Consider the following 18,488-nt stretch of genomic DNA (forward strand, 5'->3'; position numbering starts at 1 on the left):
GAGGTCTCCACAGTACATCGATGTTGTCGCCAGTGGTCGGCGGAAGGTGCACGTGCCCGTCGACCTGGGACCGGACCGCAGCGACGCATGGATGCACGCCAAGACCATAGGATCCTACGCAGTGCAGTAGGGGACCGCACCGCCACTTCCCAGCAAATTAGGGACACTGTTGCTCCTGGCGTATCGGCGAGGACCATTCGCAACCGTCTCCATGAAGCTGGGCTACGGTCCCTCACACCGTTAGGCCGTCTTCCACTCACGCCCCAACATCGTGCAGCCCGCCTCCAGTGGTGTCGCGACAGGCGTGAATGGAGGGACGAATGGAGACGTGTCGTCTTCAGCGATGAGAGTCGCTTCTGCTTTGGTGCCAATGATGGTCGTATGCGTGTTTGGCGCCATGCAGGTGAGCGCCACAATCAGGACTGCATACGACCGAGGCACACATGGCCAACACCCGGCATCATGGTGTGGGGAGCGATCTCCTACACTGGCCGTACACCTCTGGTGATCGTCGAGGGGACACTGAATATTGCACGGTACATCCAAACCATCATCGAACCCATCGTTCTACTATTCCTAGACCGGCAAGGGAAGTTGCTGTTTCAACAGGACAATGCACGTTCGCATGTATCCCGTGCCACCCAACGTGCTCTAGAAAGTGTAAGTCAACTACCCTGGCCAGCAAGATATCCGGATCTGTCCCCCATTGAGCATGTTTGGGACTAGATGAAGCGTCGTCTCACGCGGTCTGCACGTCCAGCACGAACGCTGGTCCAACTGAGGCGCAAGGTGGAAATGGCATGGCAAGCCGTTCCACAGGACTACATACAGCATCTCTATGATCGTCTCCATGGGAGAATAGCAGCCGGCATTGCTGCGAAAGTTGGATATACACTGTACTAGTGCCGACATTGTGCATGCTCTGTTGCCTGTGTCTATGTGCCTGTGGTTCTGTCAGTGTGATCATGTGATGTATCTGACCCCAGGAATGTGTCAATAAAGTTTCCCCTTCTTGGGACAATGAATTCACGGTGTTCTTATTTCAATATCAAGGAGTGTATGTTGCGGAGAGGAAACCAAGTTCTTAGCTAGTAAGTACATATAGGATGAACTACACTCATGCTCATAAATTAAGAATAATTTCAAAATGTGGTGCCACACAACATGACACTACACAAAACTGGCGATAATAGCAAAGGCACATACGGAACACACACGACACAGATATGTATGTAAGTCTACAGTATTGATGATAAGTTGAGAAAACCGTCCCGAAACACATGTGCTACAAAACGCCACTGTTTCCTGCGCATGCACCCCAACATCAATATGGGATATGATCACCATGCACGTGGGTACAGGCCGATCAACGGGTTTTGATTGGGTCAGGTGATCGAGCAGCCGCTGGGATGTAGCCTACCATACTTCCACTAGTGCTTGTCGGAGCTCCTGAAATGTCCTATGGGTTTGAAGACGTGCATCGATACTTCGACGGAGAGCATCCAAGACGTGCTCGATGGGGTTTATGTTTGGAGAACAGGCAGACTACTCCATTCGCCTGATGTCTTCTGTTTCAAGGTACTCCTCCACGATGGCAGCTCGGTGGGGCCGTCGTTATCATCCATCAGGTGGAAGGTGCGACCCACTGCAACCCTCAAAAGGCTGACATACTGGTGCAAATTGACGTTCCGATACACCTGACCTGTTACAGTTACCCTGTCAAAGGCATGCAGGGGTGTACGTGCACCAATCACAATCCCACGCCACACCATCAAACCACGACCTCCATACAGGTCCCTTTCAAGCACATTAAGGGGTTGATATCTAGTTCCTGATTCACGCCAGATGAACGCCCGGCGAGAATCACCCGACTATACCTGGACTCATCCGTGGACATAACCTGGGGCCACTGTTCCAATGACCATGTGCTGTGTTCTTGACACCAGGCTTTAAGGGCTCTCCTGTGGCCCGGAGTCAGTGGAATACACCTTGCAGGTCTCTGGGCGAATAAATCATGTCTGTTCAGTCGTTTGTAGACTGTGTGTCTGGAGACAACTATTCCAGTGGTTACGGTAAGGTCCCGAGCAAGGTTACCTTCAGTACTCCGTGGCCGTCTGTGGGCACTGATGGTGAGATATCGGTCTTCTTGTGGTGTTGTAACTGTTGATGTCCCGTACTGTAGTGCCTTGACACCTTTCCTGTCTGCCGGAAACGTTGTCATAATGTTGAAATCACACTTTGTGGCACACGGAGGGTCCATGGTACGACCTGTTGTGTTTGACCAGCCACCAGTCGCCGTAGTATTCTACCCCTCATAATGTCATCAATATGTGTTCTTTGAGCCATTTTCAACACACAGTCACTATAACACTTCTGGAAATGTCTGCACACTTACTCGCTGTGCCGTATTGTGACATGCACCAACAAACCTGTGCGTATGTGGACTGCTGCCAGCGCCACCGTGCGACGACCGCAAGTCAAATGCACCGCATGGTCATACGCCGAGGTGATTTAAACCCGAAAACTGCCCACCAGAGCGTTGTTTCGCCATGTATCAGCATTAACCTTAATTTATGAGCATGAGTGTAGAAATTCGGAGGCAGTGGAGTGGACGAAAAACAGAAGAAATATTAAGTAAATAAGGGCTCTAAAATGCATACCCTAAGAGCTATGAAAACCTATTCATTTTCGCTACTGTCAAACAAGGCCGGCTGGAGTGGCGGAGCGGTTCTAGGCGCTTCAGTCTGGAACCGCGAGACCGCTACGGTCGCAGATTCGAATCCTGCCTCGGGCATGGATGTGTGTGCTGTCCTTAGGTTAGTTAGGTTTAAGTAGTTCTACGTTATAGGGGACTGATGACCTCAGAAGTTGAGTATCATAGTGCTCAGAGCCATGTGAACCATTTTTTAACAAGTGTCTACTGAAAAGGTGCTCATAGATTTTAAAGTATCAAATTTAGAGCGCTCGTTTCCCGGACACGTTTTTATTGTTTTGGTCGATCCTATCTCTTCCCAAAACGTTGAAGACAAGGAGCTTTCAGTAGAAGAGATGTGTTTCACAACATAGAAGAGGAAAAAGTGCTCGTAAAGGACAAATGGTGGCGGCCTAGGTAGACGGGGGGAGTGTCACGGAAACCCGTGAGGCTCTTCGGATGACACACGCTACCCTCGTTAGTGTTGTCTAACGATCCGGTAACTACTGGTGCGTAGCATAACGCTCAGGCTCCGTCATCCTTCAAAGTGGAAGTCAACTGTGTGGCACAACACTGAAAATGGGAATGGGAGCCAATGTATTATTCAGTTGGAAGAGAACAATTTCCTGGTAGAGGCTGGGCATTTAGGAATGTATAATACCTTCCTGTTTCTGGATATGAGTCGCCTCAGCTGGTGGTATGAGCGTTGGCATGAAACTGAAACATCACTCACTATTACACAGTGTACGGCTTTGTCTTGACTAAATCATGCTACATTAATATAATGATTAAACAATAGCGTGGCTTACGGTTTCTGTAACATGATTTAAATGTTTGTGTCTGATAGCAAAGTTCCTTGCCTCAAGTTAGTTGCGACGAATACATTGTTATTCCTCCAGTGATATTTATGTTTACATCATCGTGAAGCTTGTGGACAGTGGAACAGGAATGTGAAAGCTGTACAATACATTAATATTAGTGTTAGTCACTTGGATTGTTTCACAGCGGATGTAATCACAATCGTAGGTGGTACCTTATGGCTACAACGTAGAGAATCAATCACGTCACATTGACATAATATTGAGTTACTGCGCTAAAATGCAGAGTGAGTGATTTCAACTGACTTCCTGGATACTAGATTCGCTAGATTGAAACTTGTCTGTGATACCATCCAGGTGCATGTCGGCGGAAACGAAATACTTTCCCCGTGCTCTTTTGGAACAGAAAGACCAACTGCTGTATAGAAATACTATGCAATTTTTTTACAAGCTCAACTCTCAAAGAGAAAAGTGTTTATCTCAGGCCAATTTAATAGAATTTTCTCCAGGATGCTCGTCAAGAGAAACAGAGTAGGTGTTCTAGAAATTATTTCTCATAATGTTACTTTTTCTCAGGTATTGTTTTTGAATGTATCTCATTTTGACCGCAAGTTCATCAGCAACGAGTAACTGAGAACAGGAAATCTTTATGAAGATGGCATCGATTCCTTCGAACATGTCTGAAAGAACAGATGCCATCTTCATATCGTTAAGACTAACCGGCTGATGACCTTCTTGGGTGTGGATGCTCACGCATTGCCTAAACTCTTACGAGACTCGGTGGATTGTCTGCCACGAGTAAGGGTTATAACGGCAGGGGCACTACGAAAGTAGTGTGTGGACTATAAGTTGAGAATTTGAGTCTCACAGTGAGCGTGCCGGCGATAAGTCCCTACAGTCGCACTATCCTCTGTGCTCTCGGTGGCTCAGACGGAGCCGGCACGGTAGCTCAGCGTGTTCGGTCAGAGGGTTAGCTACCCTCTGTAACAAAAAAAAAAAACTGAGTGAGCGGATCAACGAACGACCTGAATGAGTGTCATCGGACGTCCGCCCGAAACGAATTCAAAGAGCATTATTGAACAAAATTAAAAAGATGGATGGAGCGTCTGCCAAGTAAGCAGGAGATTCCGGTTTCGGGTCCCGGTCGGCGCACACTTTTTCAACTGTCCCCGTTCATGTATATCAACGTCCGTCAGGAGCCAATTTTATTGATTTAGCTGTAATTTCAGAAATGTTTATAGCTTCATTTCTAAACGACACGTGAAACTATTAAAAATTATGCAATAGAAGCTATAGATCATGGGAAATAGATAATTATGTGATTTTCGTACTACTGTCATTGTGTAATTAAACCAGATTACTCAGTCAATAATGATGTTACTTAACTGTGGCCAACCGTTCGAAACATGTTTCAATATTTACGTAATGGGTGAAGTGAGTATTAAATTCGAATTACTGATATATTTCGAATGATTCTAAAAATTGCACTATAATTAATTAAATACTCACCTTTGGACGTAAAGCTACACTGAAGCGCTAACGAAACTAGGAATAGGTCTGCTTATTCAAATACAGAGATATTTAAACAGGTAGAACACGGCACTGCGGTCGGCAACGTTTATATAATACAAAGTGTCTGGCACGGTTGTTAGATCGCTTACTGCTGCCACAATGGCAGGCTGTTAAGATTTAACGTGCTGTTATAGTCAGCGCACGAGCGATGGGACAATGCATCTCCGAGGTAGCGATCAAGTGGGGATTTCCCGTACGATCATATCACGAGTGTAGCGTGAATATCATGAATACATCTAATCTCCGACATCGCTGCGGCCTGAAAAAGATCTTGCAAGAACGGGAACAACAGCGAGGGTAGAGAAACGTTCAACGTAACAGAAGTGCAACGATAATGGCTTCCGGAGCCGAAGTCCCATTCGTGTACCCTTGATGACTTCATAATACAAACCTTTATGCCTTGCCTGGGGCCGTCATCACCGACATTGGATTGTTAAGGAGTGTAAACATGTTGCCTGGTCGGACGAGCCTCGTTTTAAATTGTATCGAGCGATTGGATTTCATGGTATGGAGACAACCTCATGGATCCATAGTCACTGTATACCATCAGAGGACAGTTCAATCTGATGGATGCTCTGTAATGGTTTGGAACGTGTGCATTTGGAATGATATGGGACCCTTGATACATCTAGATATGACTCTGACTGCTGGCACGTACGTAAGCAACCAGTCAGGTCACCTGCATTAATTCATGTCCATTGTGCATTCCGACGAACTTGGGCAATTCCAGGAGGACAATGCGACTCCCCACACGTCTATAAGTGCCGCAGAGTGGCTCCAGGAACACTCTTCTGAGTTTAAACATTTCCTCTCGCCACCAAACTCCGCAGACATGAACATTATTGATCATATCTGAGATGCCTTGTAATATGCTGTTCAGAAAAGATCTCCGCCACCTCTTGCTCTTACGGAATTATGGGCCACCCGGCAGCACTCATGGTGTCAGTTTCCTCCAGCAATACATCAGACATTAATCGAGTCTATGCCAAGTCTCGTTGCGAACGTCTGCGACCTCGTGGGGGCGCTACGCGATATTAGGCAGGTGTGCCAGTTTCGTTGGTCCTTCAGTGTATAAGCACTCTACTATGTTTCGGTACACTTCCAAGAAAAAAGTTTAATAACCTTCCACGTTTTAGTTATTGAATCACTGTCGAAAATCATAACGACCAATCATAAGTATCCGAACACATATTAAAGGACATTAACGTCTGCTTTTACGACGGCTTGAACTCTGATGGGGACACATTCTGTGAGTTGTCTGAATGTCATTGGAGGAAAGGTAGCCCATTAGTTCTCAAGAACAGGAAGCAGAGAAGGTAGTGATGTTGGACGCTGGAGTCTGGAACAAAATCAACAACTCATCCGCAAGGGTAATCTATTCAACCGGCACTCTGGGCAGGCCAGCACATTTCAGAAATGTTAGTGTACACATAACACTGCTGCTTTATGGAAAGGTGCGTTGTCATGCTCACACAAGCCTCTATCGTCTGCGAAATGTTCATCTACTTTACGCAGTACACAATGGTGTGAGATGTGTTCTTATCCTTCCGCAGGTAACGTCTTCTCATATAAAATAAGGGAAACACAATTTAGGCAAGAAAAACACTCTCAGAACGTAGCACCACCTCCTTCTTACTGCGCTACTGGCACTACACATAACGGCAAGTAACGTTTTCCAGGTATTCGCCAATGCCAAATCTTACCATCTGATTGTCGGAGGGTACAATGTGATTCATCATTCCAAATCACTCGTTTCCAGTCATTCACCGTCCAGCGGTATCGCCCTTTACACCACGATAAGCGTAGCCTACAACTGATTTCGGAAATGTGTGGCTTGCGGATACCTTCTCGATCATTGTATCTCACTCTTTTTAATTCCTTGTGCACAGTTATTGTTCTACGAGTAACTAGACTGCTGCCAGCACTTCGGAACTCACGAGTGACTTCTTCCACTGACTTTCTGCAATTTTTTACAACCACCCTCCGCAAGCTCTACGTTTCGCATCTGTCCGATCTTAGTTTCACAACATCAACAGTTCACGTGGGCAGTTATAGAAGGGTTGAAACATCCGTGATGGATCTGTTACTCGGGCATCCCATGATTATTCCACTTTCGAAATCACAGTACTCTGCTTACCGCCCCATTCTGTTGTTGCAGCTATCATGCTGGCAACACAATACTGCCTGTCTCCATTTATACTGGTGGGCTCACGTCTCGCGACATCTAGTGGTGGACTCCGCATTAGATGGGGCTATCTGGATATTTTTTATCGCAATGTGTAATACAGCCGGCCGGAGTGGCCGTGTGGTTCTGGGAACTACAGTCTGGAACCGAGCGACCGCTACGGTCGCAGGTTCGAATCCCGCCTCGGACATGGATGTGTGTGATGTCCTTATGTTAGGTAGATTTAATTAGTTCTAAGTTCTAGGCGACTGATGACTTCAGAAGTTAAGTCGCATAGTGCTCAGAGCCATTTGAACCAATGTGAAATTCAAATCAACTTCATCGCTGATGGAACTAAACAGAGAATCTTTTCTCATCTCAAATTAGCTGTGCCATCTGTCATTCAGTTCTCACTCTGATTTAGATTCACAGACTGAGGAGGTTACCAACGCGTATCACGGTGCAAAAGCGAAATATGAGGAAGCAGACCGTTGCCATAGAGGACTGACATCTTCAACAAAGCGATAACTATAGCCCTAAACATTCATTGATGCATGTGATCCACGTGTCTACGTTCTCTTTAAGGAGAGAAACCTTTGGGGTCTTTTGAATGGAAGAGGGAGAGACCGAGTGTAACGAATACTGTCAGAGATACGGTGGAACAGTAAAGAGCAATCAGTCCGACCGATAAACACATTTGACTGCAGGCATAGGTGAGACGAATACGCTAATTGACAAAGCAGCTAGATCAAAGTAGACTCAATTTAGAAGCCGCCTTCAAGGAAGGCTATTGTTCTAGTATTTAAAGGCAGTAAATTCAGTGAGACAGCAACTGAGTGCAACGCAAATATTTAATCGTATACATAGCGTAAGTAAATTATCCCTAAGGGCGTCCGCCGCAAAGAATGGAAAGCACATATGTCAGAATACGTATCAGAGATCTAATGTCGTAGCATTCAACATCATTGTAAAAAATTCTTCATCATACGTAACAGAGCGTTTGAAGATTTAAATCTCTCATCCTTTATGTCTATGTGACGAATGTGATCAAAATGTGAGTAATGTAAATAAATAAATGTTTACTGCCTCTTTTTAGGCTATCTCATATAGTACGCAACATCTCAGGCCACTTCACTAAGAATGTAATGCTTTAATGTTAGGTGAAACCGAAAATATTGTTTCTCTAGGATGTCTTTGTCTAAGTACAGTAATTCACGTCAGGCTTAGAACGAGAAAAGGAAAATTACTCACGACTGCGAGTAACGGTTGTGACTTTCGTTATATACCGATAAAGTCGATATCGATATGGACATCGACCTCAACAAGACGCCGGCTCCAGCGGCGACGTTCTGTGCTAGAACGAGACACTTCGAGTCAAGTGGTGCCACCCCGTACAGACAACAGTGCCCTACAAAGACGACCACCCCTGGCCGTAGAATTATCAGTGATGTCTACAACAAACACTGCCGTAAAAAAAAAAAAAACCACCCTCAAGAACAAGCCCATTTTATTGCTAAGTGATGTGACAGGTAGTTCGTCTTAGGAAGAGAATGTGTTAAGAAATTCAGACTAAACGAGGCACCACTGTCGCACTGGCGGCAGTCCAAACAGTCGTATCAGTACACAGTATACCCCCTCTGGCGGCAATGTAGGAGGGCATTCTCACACGCAAACTGTCGTAAAGGTGCAGAATGGCACCCTTCGATATGTTCTCCGAAGCACCTTGTACCTTTTGTTGAAATTCAGCCTTATTTGCAGGCTCTGGAAAATGAGTAAGTTTTTGCTTCACTATATCTCATTTGTTTCCAATTGCCGATACATCTGTTGTTCTTCTTGTATAGGAGAGTCGTTGTACTTTCCGTGAAGGGCACGTTGTGTGACAGCAGCCGTATGTGGACCTGCGTGGTCCTTCTGAAAAGTGCATCATCTACCTGTCGAAGAAATGGCAGTAGTACGTGGATAACAACCTGTGCAATATAGTGGGCAGTGGTTACTTAATCCTGTAGAAACATCAAGTTGTAGCTCGCACGCCATTAACCCTAGGGTGTGGCACGGACGAGTATATTCTGGAATAGGCCACTCACCTGGTCTACGCCGTACACGTGTCCGTCCGCATCTCGCATACAGACAGAAACAAATCTCCTCGCTGAAGAAGAGTGCCATTTCACAGTCCACTGGATTCTTTCACGACACAAAAGTGGCCTTGCCTGGAGGTGTCATAGTGTCAATGGTAGCCCGTCCAGAGGCGCAAGTGGTCATAATGCTGGAGCAAGTAGACGGTTTTCATAGCTCATCATACGCAACATGTTCCCAGATGGTGTTCGGTCGGCCACTGCTGTTCTCACATTGCATCGATCTCGATATGCCTCGGTACTACTTGTGCTTCCAGCATCTGGTCTTGAGTGTGGTCGTGTGGTAACTTTCTATGGGATCAAACTGCTGAGGTCATCGTTTCCTAGGCTTACACACTACTTAACCTAACTTAAACTAACTCACGCTAAGGACCAACGCACATACGCAAGGGAGGACTCGAACCTCCGACGGGGAGGAGTTGCGCGGACACTGGCAAGGCACCCGAGACTGCGTAGCTACCCCGTGAGCAAATGAGTGTGGGAAAGTTCAACAGATCCCTGTTGTAAGCAAAGATATCACCGAAGTACCGTGACCAGTATGTTCAGCAATCTGTTTATATGTACAATCCAGCTTCCTGAAGGTACACAAAGCCTAAGTTTTTCAACAGTCTTATGTACTCACTTCTAAACTCAGTACAGTTACTAACTACAGTGTCAAACCAGAGGCTGAAGCTACAGACCTCCGTAGCACCATCTGATCACCTATCATTGTGAAAAATTAATCAGTAGCACATAAATAACACTGCTACCTCTCAGTGTGCCCATACCACACTCTGGTATCACAAAACACATACTTGAGGGAGTTGCATTTTTTTCGACACTGAACTGAAGGACTCGGAACCATATGCCACAGCACGAAACATCACCTTTACAAGCAGTGCAAAAACCTAAGATCTCGATCTATATGCAACGCTTCTCACCAGGCTCATCCAACCTACTCCTATAAATACATATAAAATCTCACCTCTCTTAAATTGTGAAACCACCGTTCTAAAGCGAGCAGTTAATAATTCTCTTCAAATCAGTCACACCCCTTGAAATCAATATAATCTTCTCCAGTATGCCAAAATCTGGCATACCGACCTACCTCCGGTACATGCGGCCAGGCTCATCGAACCCACTCCAAAAAAAATATAAATACAAAGACCTTCCCGTAAATCGTGAAGTCATCATCCCCCTATCTATAGCTGTTAGGTCACTTGCTTCTAACAACTTCCTCTCCCCTCTAAACACCTTTGAAAATGTTATCCGTTTTGTAAGGTTGGGTTTCCGGAACATCCCTCCATTTAAAAGATCCCACATCCTGCAATAAATAGCTTTTGGTACACAGACAATTCATGATAATATCTATTTCGACCACATTCGTTTAAACTTAATTCCCAAATATAGTGCTCGCCAAATGAAAATGGTGCAGCGCATGTACAATGGGCTACACCATACCCCAATTCCTGTCCTCCAACAAGAACCACCTTAACGAGAGAAAATGAAGCCCCTTACCATTTCTAAATTACCAACATGAGCATCCAATCCTCACATTTTTTCTTAATTTGAAATATGTGCCCTAAAAACAGATACACATTGGTATCTCCTGAGATAATAGCCGCAGCTCCTCCCCATGTGACCTGATCCCATTCATGTCCTGAATAATATGGAAGCCATCTTAGCAGTGAGGTTTATCTCTGCCTTTTTCCCAGTCGTTTCTAAGGATATCTGACATGGCATAGTAGAGAGGGGGCTGGGTAGGGGATTTGCTGGTCCTGTGAAGCAAAAATCGACATCCATACTGTCGATACTTTGGCCATCGTTTGATCCTTCAGACAGAACTAAGGTTGCATGTTCTGGCAGTTTTGAACCAGAAATATTTGGCCTGGTTTGTGTTTCGTCTCCAGCTTAGAGTTTTGGGACTGTAACGAGGCTACCTGAACAACATTATGCTGTTTCTTGTTTACTCAATTTTTGTCACAGTTGCTTATAAAGTATAAGTTTCGAACGTCTGCGTTCATTTTCGAACCATTGCCTGTACCTACCTTCGCTTTCCCATCATTTTGGAAACGATGTACGTAATATGCTGAAATATCATAGCTGTGTAACACAATGTGCAGCTCACTGTTCATGGTGTACTTTATAGTGATTCGACATTTAATGGTTTGTTTACCTGGCAAGCTTTCATCGTCTCGACCAGGGGTGTACAGTTATAAAACATCTTGATTGATTTAAGCTGTCGCGAAAGTCCATCTAGAAATTTATTTATGTATAATTTTGACAGTTTTTAAATAAACTATTCATGCACTAACTACGATAAAAACGTTAACTTTTAGAGGAAGTGATCTGTTACCCTCAATCTTTCTTAAGACATTCGCTTACGTCTCCAGTGGACTAGCCACTCGAGGTGTCTTTTAAAATCCAAATCACATTCTACCACCCGAACCCCTGGGAGTGTTTGAAATGGATGTGGGCTTCATGGAGGCGCCACAAGAAGCTATGGGCTCCAGAGATTATCCAGACTGCCAGGGAAAGCGTTATGTACATTACGCATGGCAGGGTTTTGAGAGGTTTCCCAAAACTCTAAGATGGAGACGAAGAACAAAACAGGCCAAATATTTCTGGTTCACGATGTTCCACCACCAAGCCGCACTTATAGTTACAGAGCACCGCCGCTCACCATTCCACAGCTAAGGAAACACGTAGCCAGTCCATGAAGGCTGCTAAGCAGTTACAATGACCCTCTGGCCTTATTGAGGACACCAAAGACGCAGTAAGCACAATCCTCCACCCCTCGCGCCCTGTTCGACTCTGATAATACAGTTAATGCATCACAGAGTGACGTACCCGTTTCTGTCATCAGAGCTCTGTTCGGCTCTGCGCCCAGCCGGGTTGAGTCATAACTTCTGTCAGAGGCGCAGCTCTCTATAATAAATTCCATACCATTTATGCCCCAAAATCAAGTTCAAATTTAATACTGTACTCTTGCTTGCTTGTTGCAGTGGTGGACGCGAGTGCCAAGTTGGGCTCCGGAGTGCTGACGAACCCCACGCAGCTGGGAGACTTCGACGAGTGCGTGCTCGCCGCCCGCGGCCGCTACTGCCTGGCTCACGTCACGCTGACCCCGCCAGAAGGGCTGCCGCCCTGTCAGGGGCAGCGTTGTTCAGCGTGGCACCACGTCAGGGTAAGGCATGCCGTAGATAAGTACACTGAACAGTCAATGGGACTCTGCGTCTCTTGCAATAATCAAGCAGTTAGCTAATTGATTCACGCGGCACAGCAATTCCGTGGTTATTTTCGTCTGTACGCTCCTTTACTGCAGACCACTCGCAGCCATTGCTAGACAAGACTGGACGTTGCCGCTCGCTTATGCAGCTCAAAGGACTATTTTTTCCTTTTAGCAGTTACAAACATATTTCTTCCCTACGCTACGCTACGAATTAACGCTGGCACAAACTGCTCAACGAAAGTTTTGGACCAATTTCGCTACTTACACAGTCCCTGTTCTATCACTAGAATCATCTTGTGATTAAATGGTAACGGTATGCACAGCCTCCTGTCTGCGATAGTATTACGTTTTACCTCACATTTCTATCAGCAACAAAGAAATACTTGTCTGTATCCTGAGGAGAGTACGTAGTATCGCCCGATATTAACGACCACTTTCTAAAATCTGGAATAAAATTTATAGGGTGACTATTATTGAACTATATGAAATCAGTTCGTTATAACATCTGAACGGTTTGCGTTACGGTGTTAAAACTGCACGGTTGGCAGCGAGGCATGATGGGAATTTGTATGCGCATGCGCACGTGCCTTGTTGTCGGCCATTTGTTAGTGATACTGTCACACTACAGCATGCCTGAGCGTATAGCGCTTGTGGAGGCCTACTAAGCGAGCAATAACAGCCCAACTGCAGCTCAAAGGAAGTTTGCGATCAAGTTGAAGACAACCAGTGGAAGTGTCCTAGCAATCGACAACTTGATTCGCAAGTCTGAGAGAACGGTTAGTGTTCGTGTTGACAGTGGTGCGAATGCCGGCCATAAAAATCGCCTGTAATCATGGAGACACTTGCTGTGTTTCAAACCAGCCGCAGAAAATCCATCAGACAAGCTGCACAACAGGTGGGAATCAACCAGGATACTCTGCCACAAATTGCTGATGAAGACATGCATCTCTTCCCATGCAGAACTAACCCATCAGCCATTTAGCCCCAGATCACGGAACGAGGGTTGTGTTTCGCCAACGCTTTTGTCCACCGAATTGACGAACAAAACTTTGATGCGAATATGGTTTGGTTTAGCGACGAAGCCCACTTTCATTTGGATGGATTTGTCAATAAGCAAAACTGGCGCTTCATATATGTCCGAAAGAACAAACACTATTTTTGATCAGGCAGCTATTAAGAAACTATACATAAAGAAATTACAGACCGCAAGCGGGATCTGATTGAAATCAATGGAGGCAGTTTAAAATTTGTGTCGGGGCGAGATTCGTTCCTGGGTATTCTGCTTATCAAGGCAGACGCTCTGACCACCGATCCATCCGATCACTGTGGTCATTTGCAGCTATACACCTTATGACAGCCCCAAATCCTGAACCTATGCACAAAGCACAAATGTAGTACCCCTTGCTCACTATCTACGTTACTATCGTCATTTCACCGATTATTGGGAGTCGGCGAAACATCACGAGTAACGAGCATAATGGGCAAGCGGCATTACATTTGTAGTGCGTGGATAGGTTGAAACTTTGGATCTGACAGTTTCAAACAATCACAGTGTCCGGATGGCTCGTTGGTCTTAGCATCTCCTTTAGTAAACAGAAAACCTGGGCTCGAATCGCGGCCCGACATAAGTTTTCAACTTTCCTCGTTGATTTCAATCTTTCCCGATTGCGGCCAAGGCCTTTAATTGCTTTTCGTATTAGTAAATAGAGTCCTGAGAACTGTCCTCGAACGCAGTTCTCAAAGTTGTTGAAGAATGCTTGCCAGAGAATTTACACAACGAATACGAAGCGCAAGTTTGCGAAATGGGTTTTTAATTGGGTCAGATCTGAGATATATGTGCCTCAGGAAGTATTCTGAAATGTGGGTCATTCTTTGTATCGGTTGTATGGAAAATTGTTGCCGTTGGCACGGGGAATCATGTCGTAGAACCATTTCATCTCAGAAAACGGAGAGAAACGGCATGATAGAGTTGGTGTTTCCGGCGACCAAATACGGGGTTTCCCAGGAGAAATGATTAATATAAAGGTGTCTGATAGGAAGCAGCACTGGAAGAAAATTATCTGATAATCATGGGCTCTAAAATGCATACCTTAAAAGCTTCGAGTATTTCTTCATGTTTGGTATTATGAAACAGATCTTTTGTATTGAAAGTTTTTGCTTTCCATACTTTGGGAATAGATTGTGTGAACCAAAACAAGGAAAATAGTTTCTAAAGAATATGGGCTCTAGGGTACATATCTTAAAGCACTGTGCACCTTTTCGCTAGAAGAGATATGTGCACTTGTTCACCTTCGATAATGTAGAACATATCTCTCAAGGTCTACATTTTAGAATCTGTGTTTAGTAGAGTTTTCTGCTTTGAATGATCGTTACCGTCAGATTAGTGAATATTGACTATTCCTCCCGGGGCGCGCTGTATATTGTTTGGATTCCAGATGAGCGATTGTTAAATAGACGCGACATTTTGATGGAACTGAGCGCTGTCTTACATATCCATTGATGGATTTATCAATGACATTCTCCATATTACATTTCAACGACTCTTTTACCAAAATGACGTCGTACGAGTTAGGTTTCTGGATACATATAAATGGTTAGTGTTGAAATTAATGAACAGGCTACCAGTTTTTGAATAGAAATTACTACATGTAACAGAAGTAGTTTCCCAGAAGAAATAACTTTAGGTTGTATTTAAAACTGGCTTTGCTCCTGTTTGGCATATTATGTTACTCGGCAAATGATCAAAGAAATTATTTACTAGATATTGAAGTTCTTTCTCAGCCACTGACAGCTTTAATGAAGGGCAAGGAAGGAAATTTTTCGCTATGATGCTGTGGCTGTGAACATCACTGTGATGGATTATTTACGAAGAATTTCATTAGCCAATATATGTATTATGATGGTGCAGTTAAAATGCCTAACTCTTGGGAATGGAAACCACATGACAACCGCGGTTTGTAGAACACAATTTGTGGCTTGAGTCGAAAATGAACATTACACTTGAAGTGGAAGCTCTGGGGAACTGTTAACGTACTGCGACAGTCATGTGAAAATATTGTAAAAAGTTTCTCAGTAGATGAAAGTAGAGTATGCTCTGGATGATTTATCGTTTTAACTTTTACAATTTTCCTATTTGTAGGACTGATTTTCCTAACTATAACGGTGTCCTTCCGTTAATATTTTTGTAAAAAGCTTTATAAAAGTGGAAGACAGCGATATAACTGCTGTTAATGTTCCACATGTTTACCTCGATACACTGTATTAACGCAGAATACGGTACTGCGAAACCTGAGCATTATAGTAAAAAGTATGAAGAATTGCACATGGGAAGACCTATAATAGGAATACATGCCGAGCTGCGCTTCGTAAACGCTATCTCTAGTACTCTGCAGCCAAAGCTCTGCTTAGAAACTTTTTGTGTGATTATAAATGTGTACCGGCGAGGCATCTGAGCCCTGAACTTTTCCTTTCACGAATAGTGGTCTTACCATCTATGTTATCCATGCACGGCCCATGTAATGTCCTCATAGCTTCACTTCTGTAACTACGTCTCCTCTACTTAACGAGCTGTACAGAAGCGCTCCTGCATACCGTGCTGCACTAACATTACTGGAAGGAATACGACGCATTCAAGATGAAAGACAAGGATCCGAGTTACAGTACTTGTTCAAAAACTGGTTTTAGTGTACCATGAAATTTCTGTACAGCTTCCACTCTACTTCATAGTGATTAATTCAGTCTGGAAATTGCTGTATACCTTTAGGTACCGCTACGGGTGACTAACAATATTCACTAACATCTTGCCGCTGTATTTTAATCTCTACCGTCAAAATGGCGAAACTTTCAGAGTACGCGTCGTTTTCACACTTGCCATGAGTGACTGAACTGTTATACTCCATCGCTGTCGTAGCAAAAGCCGGCTACTAATTATGACCTTCAGCCATCGTGGGCTTATATCTGTACACAAATCGGAAAGAAAAATCCATGTTTAGAAACAATAATGTTGTTGGGAACTTATTTTGCTTGAAAATACTGCTGAGACTCGTTTCTTGCTGTGTCCGTCTGACAACTGCTTCTGAATAAGGAGAAGACAAAATACTCGTACAAAAAATTTTGTCTCTAACGATTAGTGTCTCCATTTCACAAGTTCAAATTTCGTGGAAGTAATATTTTGAGACTTATAACAAGAACGTGAGCACCGATGAACGGTATAGATAGTAAAGCGAAGGAACGTAAAATGGACAAGGTAAGTCCTCTCTGTTTTCCACGAAATTAGGGAAGACCTGGACAACTGCCCTACGAACGTTACAGGAACAGAACTGGCGCTTGTCGCTGAAGAGTATAATGTATGGAATAGTTTGCAGGTGGTCTTTACCCGGTAAAGGATGTCATTGGAAGTTAGTAAATATTAATCATCCAACTGGCTGAATGGATATACAGGACGAGCTTTTTATTTTTAGAGAGCAAAATACATCTTTTGTATGAATAAAAAACGGAAAAATATGTATCAAATTGTTTGTAAAAAGTGCTATCTGGCGATGTTGGACCTCATGCCTCGGCCGCAAGGGGTGGGACGTGAGCTAACTTCCAAACTTTAAATAGTAACGTCCAGTTTTTATTGCAGATTCGGATTCTGCGAGATAAAATACGTAACGATTGTATCTAACATTTTGTATTGTCACGATAGATGGCACTATAAACGACAAATGGCGCAACCATGCTCCGAAATGGCATTATCTCGAGATAATTGCATTGAATCAAAACGTGGGTGGGGAAACAACTCTGTCTGTTGCAGTTTTCTCTGTTCTGAAACAGTCATTCGTTCGTTCATTCATTCACTATTTGACTTCATCCCACTGATTGCCCATCGTCTCTCATTTGTGAACTACGTTCCTTCGTAACCTGACAGCTTTATTAGTTACAACGCAGGCTGTTACGATAGAAAACAGAAATGAAATGATGTTTACACTGATGGATAAAGTGGCAGGACTGTAACCCTTTCCACTCAACATTTTCCACACAAGGTGCAATGACGCGCAGTTTTTTTCGGGTTATTCGGCAGTTCTTCACCGAGCAAACTGTACAACCGCGAAAAAGGAACCGTCGAAAAGTTGCTGGAGAGGATACTGAAACTGCGATATTAGTTCCAGTGACTCATAACCCCCACATTAGCACTTGTCAATTCAGCCATCAGTTGAGAATTAGTTGTACTACTGTTCACTGAATTTCGAAACGTTGAAAATATTATCCGTTTCTTATTTCCCTCCTTCAGGAACTTCATGGAAATTATCTCAGGACCGAGCATCGTTTTTCCAGTGCTTTCTTTTTTATGATGCCCTGCTTCTTATGTTCTCTTATCGTCTATCACGACTTGTTATAATACAGCAAATTTCCTACACTGCGTCCATTCATTGTTTCCTAAATAAACGTTTTAGTTTATCGGAAATATCTGTTCTGATATCATGGGCATACTGTCATCCTGAATTATGATTTGCTGTTTTTCTTTTCTTTTCTTTCCTTTTCTTTTCTTTCTTTCTTTTTTTTTTTTTTTGTTTCATTCACACCTTTTATGCTGCACAAGTTTAATAGAAACAAAGAAAGATAATACCGCTTCCATACATGCTTTTTTTTTAAGCTGATGTCTTCCTTCTTGCTCTATCATTCTCGATTTTTCATTATTATGTATGTTGCATATTCACTATAACGCATACCTGTTTGCCCCAGGGTTACAAATATCGTGCACCACTTTATGTTCGTTTTAGACAGACAAATCCTGTGAAAGTAGGTCTTTTTTGTTAAATCTCTAATTCAGTTGTTGGCGCTTCCTGTCTGCTGACTTCAACGTTCCAAAAGCTTAGATGATAATCATCTAAAACAGCTTTTCCCAAATTGTCCCATG

The 18,488-nt window shown here is 43.9% G+C and overlaps 1 protein-coding gene across 1 annotated transcript in view; it reads left to right on the forward strand.

Annotated features, from left to right (window-relative positions):
* LOC126281222 (O-acyltransferase like protein-like) overlaps positions 1-18,488 on the forward strand; it is a 289,646-nt gene that overhangs the window by 57,485 nt on the left and 213,673 nt on the right. Inside the window, exon 2 of the mRNA XM_049979974.1 lies at positions 12,363-12,544. Within this exon, the coding sequence (XP_049835931.1) occupies positions 12,363-12,544 (182 nt within the window). The remainder of the gene's footprint in view (positions 1-12,362; positions 12,545-18,488) is intronic.

The sequence above is a fragment of the Schistocerca gregaria genome, chromosome 7, assembly GCF_023897955.1.
Source record: "Schistocerca gregaria isolate iqSchGreg1 chromosome 7, iqSchGreg1.2, whole genome shotgun sequence".
In the NCBI taxonomy this organism is placed as follows: Eukaryota; Metazoa; Arthropoda; class Insecta; order Orthoptera; family Acrididae; genus Schistocerca; species Schistocerca gregaria.